Source organism: Raphanus sativus, chromosome 4 (assembly GCF_000801105.2).
Source record: "Raphanus sativus cultivar WK10039 chromosome 4, ASM80110v3, whole genome shotgun sequence".
Taxonomy (NCBI): Eukaryota; Viridiplantae; Streptophyta; class Magnoliopsida; order Brassicales; family Brassicaceae; genus Raphanus; species Raphanus sativus.
In genome coordinates, this window is record NC_079514.1 from 18,662,715 (window position 1) to 18,670,743 (window position 8,029).

General features: G+C 29.8%; 1 protein-coding gene and 1 long non-coding RNA gene across 2 annotated transcripts; one reads left to right on the forward strand and one right to left on the reverse strand.

Moving 5' to 3' along the window:
* Nucleotides 1–4,643: 4,643 nt before the first annotated feature.
* LOC108849226 (transcription activator GLK2) lies at nt 4,644–7,061 on the reverse strand. The gene is made up of 5 exons (XM_057009842.1): nt 6,554–7,061; nt 6,245–6,385; nt 5,719–6,051; nt 5,168–5,257; nt 4,644–5,034 (listed from the first exon to the last, which is right to left on the reverse strand). Exons 1-5 carry the CDS (start codon nt 6,974–6,976, stop codon nt 4,888–4,890), a joined length of 1,134 nt encoding a protein of 377 aa, XP_056865822.1. The 5' UTR covers nt 6,977–7,061; the 3' UTR covers nt 4,644–4,887.
* On the forward strand, nt 5,323–6,108 carry LOC130511932 (uncharacterized). Its single transcript, XR_008945454.1, has 2 exons — nt 5,323–5,544; nt 5,641–6,108. It is a non-coding gene; the product is annotated as an uncharacterized LOC130511932 (long non-coding RNA).
* Nucleotides 7,062–8,029: the final 968 nt, after the last annotated feature.

The window sequence follows — 8,029 nt, forward strand, 5'->3', positions numbered from 1 at the left end:
ACACTGTTGGTTTCCGCTCAACTGTTGCATCTAGTAGGCACATTAATATTTTCTTTTGACATGATGAGAAGCCCAATGATCAGCAATGCTGGGTTGAACAAAAAAAAGATCAGCAATGCTGGTAAGATGGCAAACAATGCCGATTGTTTGAAGCCAAATATTTGAATCCCCAACCACACCACTGTAAAAAATACCCACACGACTATCAAGTATCAACTCATAAATGCCACGGATTCCATATTTCCCTTTAAGAAAACACATTGATTGGACGAGATAAAGAGTTGCAATAAAAACACAGATATAACCAAATTAGGTGTTTTCCTACGCAATGCGCATACATAATAATTTTTGAAAAATATTTATTACATTAATTTTTTTTTATTTTTTTATTCAATTTTTTTAAAATATTAATTAATCATTTATATTGAGATTATATTTAGTTTATTAAAATTTTAGTCTACAGCCGCACATAGTTTAAATAAATAATTTTTTTTTCTGAAATAATATTTTTATACATTTTTTATTGTTGTATTATATGATCAATAGATATATTAAATTTTTTGATAATTTTTGTCATCGTTTTCTTTTTATATGACTACAGATTTAAAAGATCAACATGTAAAAATATATATTATACTATTTAATATGAATGATAAAATTATTTAAAGCAACAATATATATTTTATAATAATATTTTTGTAAAAATAGATAAAACTTTCTAGATATTAAACATCAGCAGTTTACATAGAATTTTATTTGTAGAATAAAAAATACTATAAAAACTATTTGCATATATTTATCTGTATTTTATTATTTTATATTTTAACATGAATTATAATACCAAATATATATAAGGTGAAAGGACAATTTCTTACCTTTGACCTTTTTTACCGGTCACAAAAAAAAACTTATTTAGTTCTCAAACGTGAGAAAACTTGAAACTAGCGAGGGTCGCTAAGTCTGTTGGTCGTTTGTTGTGGGTCATTTTAGAAAGTTTCGTGGGTTACTCGCTAAAACTATGCGGGTCAAAAGGCCAAAATAGGCAGCAATTTATTTCTCTCACACTAGTGGTCTATCTCGCCAATAAAAATCTAAAGTGACCTACTTACCCAATTAAAAACTAAACGCGACCCTATGTGATAACTCAACCATATATTATATTAAATAAAATCATAAACATGAACAATATACAAAATAATTTTTTTTATGTTATTAATTTTTGTATTTACTATTCTTACTTGAAATATTTAAACAAATAAATATTTTTTAGTTTTTTGTTATTAAATTTTTTTTATTTTGTAAGTTTATAATAAATCACATCTAATATTTAAATTATTTTTTTATGTTTTATAACTAAGGTAATGACTATATTTTTATTACCTTTTATTTTTTATTTCTATAACTAAATTATGTCATAATTAATGTTATGCTATGTCATAATTAGGAAAGAGTCATGTCATATATTTTACTAGTGGTTTTCCGGCGCTACGCGCCGGGTGTATATGTTTTATTCTTACATGAATTTATAATTTATTATATGATCTTAGTAAAGAAAATATGTTAAAAATTTGAAAATGAAAATATGTTAAAAGAAAATGATATTTTTCTAATATTTTTGATAGTGGTTAACGAACGTAGTATATTACTTTGTTTGAAATTGTTTAGTTCAAAGAGAAATAACATAAGTGGCTGTTACTAATTGATTTAATAAAAATAGAATAAAAAGCTGATAGTCGTAACAAAGTTAATTTAGTTAGAAATAAAGCAAAATTGACATTTATTTAGAGAACATACTTATATTATTAATTATTAGAATACTTATGACCTATTAAACTTGTACTAATATATTTAGTTCAGAGAATAGAAAGATAGAATAAGTTTCATATTTTATAAATTTTATAAAAAAAATAAGGGTGAAGTATCAATTTTTGGTAAACTAATTGATGAGTATTAATATATACTTTTCAGATTACCACGTTTATTTTTTAAATATGGAGGTGCGAGTTGTATGTGTTAGTTTAGTTTGAAGGCCTCTAAAAATATGTATTTTAAAATAAGAAACATAAATTTATTTTCTATATTAATTTTGTTATAATGGAAGATTATGTCCGTCTGTTAACGAAATTCTTGTTTGTCTACCCTTATTTGCAAATATCAACGAATCTTGATAAATTTAAATATATTTTTTTAGCTAAAAAATATAAATGTTTGGTAAACTCCTCTATTTAATGGACAAATTCTGTTTTAACCGGAGTGGAACATTTCACCAAATCTTCTTACCTTTCCATCAAGCAACAACATATCAACCCCAACAGCTTGCCTCTTTCTTAACATTTCAGGCTTGCCAAAATTGTTGTATCCTAGTCTTAACAACATCTCTATACCGGCTTGTCTTTAACTCTGAACAATGAAACTGGGACTTCGACATGATCTGAAATGGAAAAAATAAAGGGATTTCCACCCGAGCTCTCACACCGTCTATACATAGGCAATGAAGCTAAGGAAGCATGAATTAAATAAATATTCAATATGAGAGAGTGGGATGAGTGGGGTGAGTGGGATTTCTGGATTCATGAACGGTTACGTCGATTGTGTTAAAGAAGAAGAATCGTAGAGGTCCTATTCTCCATCGTCAACATCAAATTCTAAGAAACCCTGTGAAGCAATGTTTTGAAATTTGATTCGGATACTAAACCAGACGATTTACCGGGTCGTTGGGTCAAATGATCAACCGCTGATTAATATGAATTAAATTTATTATATAATAATATATTAGCAATGAAAATAAATATATAAAAACTAAAGTTAATATTTTAAAATGTTTTTTAAACATCAAAATAATAGTTTTATAAAATACTACAATTCCATCAAATATTTTTTCTTTGGTTCTTAAATTTTGGATTTTTTACAAAACCTAAATCCGATTAATATGAATTAAATTTTGCTGACAAAAAAAAATCTGATTTACATTGGGTCACCAAATCTAGCGGTTCAACCGCGGATCCGGATCAGATTCAAAACACTGTTATAAACTCGTGGACATTTATGAAAAAAAGTTTAAAAATTCAACGCCTTTCACAATTAACACCAATTAAAATCCATTAAATATAAATTGAGAAAATGTTTTAATGGTTAAAGAAAATACCACATGGCATTTTTCTCCCCAAGGAGATAAAAAAGCCTACTTTATATATAAAGAAGATTAACAATGTCATCGTTTTTTAGAGTGATTGTAGTGACGACAAATATACAAATCATTTGGTAAATAATATATATGGGATATACCTGAGTTTTTGGCTCTCCACAACATCCGAATGTTTTCACAGCTTGGCTCTTACTGGCGGTGATTAATTGGGAAACATCAACAATTATAATTTATTTAAATAAGAATAACAAAAAGTTAAAGTTAATCATTAGTTTGTAATTATTTTTTGTAAATGATTAGTTTTGGTTTTGAATTATGAAACTCTCTCTTTAGGGCAATTCTCTTAAATAGTTTTTTTTTAAAAGTTTTTTCTCACAAAAATAACCCTCAAAAAATAAAATGATCAAAAATAACATCTTTATTTTTTCAGTTTCAAAAAAAAAAAACATCTTTATTTTTTGAAATTTGAAACACTACCTCTAAACCCATCATTTAACTCTAAATCCTAAGTTGTAGATTAGTTAACTCAAGGTTATAAATGCATATTTACCTTTTAATAAAAAAAATTGGTCATTTTTTCCTTAAAAAAACTATTTTGTGAAAATAAATTAAAAATGGTTATCTAAAAGAATTTAAGAAAAAGTAAACAACTTAGCATCTCGATGTTGTATCTAGTCGTAAATAATAACTACAAAAACAAACAATATTTTGATGCAACATCCAAATGTTGTATTCAGATAGCTACATTTAAATGTTGCACCAAATACAAAACGAATATGACCGTAATTTTTAGGTTACAAGTGGATTGTCAATTTTTGGAATATAATAAAGTGGAATATCTATTCCATCCTTTCCACAAATTTGTTTACCATTTATCATGAATGAAATTGAATGTTTATTCCATCAATTCCAAAGAAAATCGACATAATCTAAAAGAAAAATCATTCCATCTGATGTCAAAAAAAAAATCATTCCATCACAATTTTGATCATGCATAAATAAGAATGAAATGTATTCCATTTTCTCCTTATTCCATTCCTTTTATTTCATTTCTTTTTATCCCACAAATGTCATTTTATATGTACTAGTTACAACCTTATTACGAGGCTGAACTCAACTTGGGGTTTTCCAGATTTTCGTTGCAACATTTAGTAAGTTGGGTTTCAGACAATATGACAGTGCAACTAAATCAATACTGGAGGATATTCTTATATTTTTTGGACATAATGTTTAATATAGTCTCATATTTTTTTATTGTCGTAAGCTTTTCTGCTTGATCAACAGAAAAACTATTGCTACATTTTGCGGTCAAATGCATGTGAAAGGCCCACCTTAGTGTACTCATTATTTACATGTACCAATCAGGTTCATCTTTGGGCCCGAAATTAGCTTCATTTTTAAAATATTGAAAAATATTCTTTTATTTTAATATTAGATGCGGACGAGTATGTGTGGTTTATATGTCCACACTGGTTAAAATGCTCCTCGAAACTGTCAGTTCGACCAACATAACGATGTAGTTATAATAATACAAACTTGCTTAACTTCAATACATGAACTCATTTAGCCCTTTTCAAAAAAAAAAAAATACATGAACTCTTTTTTTTTCTTGCCGACTACATGAACTCTTTCAGAAGAACACATATGACAACAAGGATTTATTTATCTTCCTTGTAAAAATACTTATAAAGATACCCAAAAAAGTAAAGTCAACAATTGTAATTTCGACGAATTTTGTTCGCTCAAGGAAGAGGAGGAACATTTGAAACGCCTTGACGTTGTAACTCCGTCATGACGCCATCAACTGACGGTGGATTCAGTCCCAGAGGAAGAGGTAGCCACGGCTTTGTTATAACGTCTCCTATAGCGGCGTCTATGCTCTCATTAGACTGCACACCGATCAAAGTCAATTGGAGATAAGCACTAAATAATGAGAGAACGATATCAAAATTAAAGTTATTCAAAAACTTTTTGGATTATTTCAGAATTAAAAGTAAGACAAATAAATAAAGGTGGACTCACGGGATGAATGTCGATGGGAGGATTAGTGGGGCCTAATTGTCTTGTAGGAACACCAATGCTTGAATTATTCGATGAAGCCATACCATATCCCTACACGTATTTACATATAAAACTCTAATTAAAATTTAACAATTTTTTCATAAATTCATGCTGCATGTATAACTTATAGCTCTCAGTCTGATTAGTAATCCGCACAAAAAGAGTTTATAGCAAATGAATAGTATAAATATAGTACTTAAGTTAGATAACATGTTTTCTATTATATATATATAACTGGAAAATCATTTGTTAAAGTTAAACACATCAAGAGTCAAAATTTGAGACTTTAGAATGCTTAAAGATAGTATAATCATATTTTTCTAGACGTAAAAAGTGTGGTAATAGTTAACTAATCTAAGCTTTCTTACCTTTTAATTTTGTCATTTCCTGTTAATTATTGTTTTCAAATTATTTATCACAGTTCAACCGTGCAGGCAATCAAAATCCACCATATTTACGTATCAATGAGCTTATACTGTGGAATGGTGTACAAAAAACAAACGAACATATACCTGTGGATAGAGTGGTCGTAGGTGCCAATATGGCGGTTGACCTGGCCAACACGACGGAGCTACTGCAACAGCCGGAGGAATTGGAAACGTCCGATGAGGAGACGATGATGGATTGTTAGGCTTGTGTTTAGGCCACGTAGGATGACCCCACACGTGCAAAGGCCTGAAGTGGCCCTGATGTAACGGTGTCACATGTGGTGGATAGCCTAAGGCAGGATGAGCCATACTTAGCTTTTCTCCTTCAGGCACTGCCACTGTGGCATGCCGTCGGAGGTTCCAGCTCGCAGCTTCTGCTTCACGGGCTAGTAAATGCTTTCGATGTGACCTATATTTCTACCATTACAAGATAGACACACAAAATTAATACTTTTATGGTTGATGTAAATTTATCTCGTTTAAATGGATAATTTAAATAGTTTTTAAATAATTAATCATAATATGGATCTTGATAGGTTAAAGAATATAGCTCTAGATTAATTGATGTAGAACTTATTAGGCTTTTGATTTATTAGACTGTATAAAATACCTGGAGATGGCTAGCTACGTTGTGACGATTGAGTGATTTGACATTCATAATCTCCAAAATCCGTGACGGCACCGCCTTATCCACCCCTAATTTTTCCACCGCTTGTACAAAATTCCGGTGTAACTCCGGCGTCCAGTCCACCTGGTTTTCCGATACATCTAATATTTAGACTACTCATATTAAAAACAAACTTATTTATTTTATTATGACAACTATGATTTATTTTTCCAAAAAAAAAGAAAGACAAACTATGATTTGTTATGAATATTATGTATACATAAACTTTTTTTTTTGGTTACATAAACTTACCTTTGGTTTTTTCTTAATTCCGGTGTCGTTGGAAAAACAACCTTTAATTTTCTTCCCTTTGCGTTTGCCTTGACGCACCGTTTTGTCCAAACTAGCACCACCTTCAGGCTTACACCGGCCACCGTCTCTCTCAGATGTCTCCGACGCCGCCGAAGTGTTTCCCTCCATTTCTTGGTCTTCATCTCTTCCGCTGCCGGAATATTCCCCGAGAACATCCGAATCAATCTCCAGGTCAGGCAAAACATCATCTCCATTGAACTCAATGAAAAGGTCGTCGTAGAAATCGATTCCTTCAAGAACGTCGAGACTTCCTTCGGCCGCAGTGAAGTCCGGCAAGCCGTCCGTCGTAAAATCTGCGAAATCTGCCGCCATGTAATGATCCCTTGAGGCGGTGTTGGCGACAAGTGGCGACACAGTTAACATCGAATCAAGAAAATGAAAAACTCAAGATTCGAAAATTTAGAGAGAGAACAAGAGTGAGACAGTGGAGTAGTAATATGTGTGTACATCTATATATTATTGTCGTGTGTCTGTATAGATATAGATAGTACCAAGGTTTGTCAAAATCTTTAGATGCCATATTGTCGTATATATGTGTTGCTGACGCTGACATGAGAAAACTTGTGGTTGAGAGATAAGACAGAGAGATTTTTTCCCTTTCTTGTAAATTTAAAGTCTAATAATAAATCTTTAAAAGTTCAAAAAATGAACTGTAGATAAATCATGTAATATTATAAAAGATTTGTAACCTTTTAAAACTTTAGAATATGATGTTATGTCCATTTTCATCAATATTTTCATTCCAAATCATTATGAAATTCTATAATTTGTGCTTGACTTTTTTCCTTGCAACAACCTGTATTTAAAATTACACTTGTTAGCTAAAGGAATTGGCTACGGTTATCTATCTTCGAGAATTGTCATGTATAAGTATAACTAGGATTAAACCCGCCCTACATGCGGGTAATAATTAATTTAAATATATTAAAATGTTTAAATTTTTTTTTCTGAAAATAAAATTTTTATCACGTCAAATTTATATATTTATTTTACAAATCATAAATTTAATTAACTGTTAGAATCATAAAAATATATATTTTTAAGTTTGTTTTAGTTTAGCTTATATCGATATGTCACATTGTTACTTTAAAAAAAGAAACATATAACTAATAGCTAAATATAATGTTAAATTTTCTAAATTTCCATTCACTTTTATACACAATTACACACAAAAAGTAAAAATATATTATCATAAACTAAGTTTGTTATCATTTGCTTTGTTATGAAAACTCGTCATCTGTCGACTCGAAAAAATCCTTTCTTTTCTCTAAGAACAAATCATTTTCTCTGCTCTAATGTACGTTGTCTCTTGAAAATTTTCGCGAAAAAACTCTAGTTTCACAATCAGATTTTGAATTGTTAGTTGTGTCAAAAAAGATCTTTTTGAGTGATTTAGAGACTTAAAGATAAAAAATA

Excerpts from the sequence above, each read along its gene's own strand:
- LOC108849226 (XM_057009842.1), bottom strand. The coding sequence starts at position 6,976 with ATGTTAACTGTGTCGCCACTTGTCGCCAACACCGCCTCAAGGGATCAT. Across the intron at positions 6,386-6,553 it reads GAATTAAGAAAAAACCAAAG|GTGGACTGGACGCCGGAGTT; the intron begins GTAAGTTTATGT and ends TCGGAAAACCAG. Across the intron at positions 5,035-5,167 it reads CTCCCATCGACATTCATCCC|TCTAATGAGAGCATAGACGC; the intron begins GTGAGTCCACCT and ends ATCGGTGTGCAG.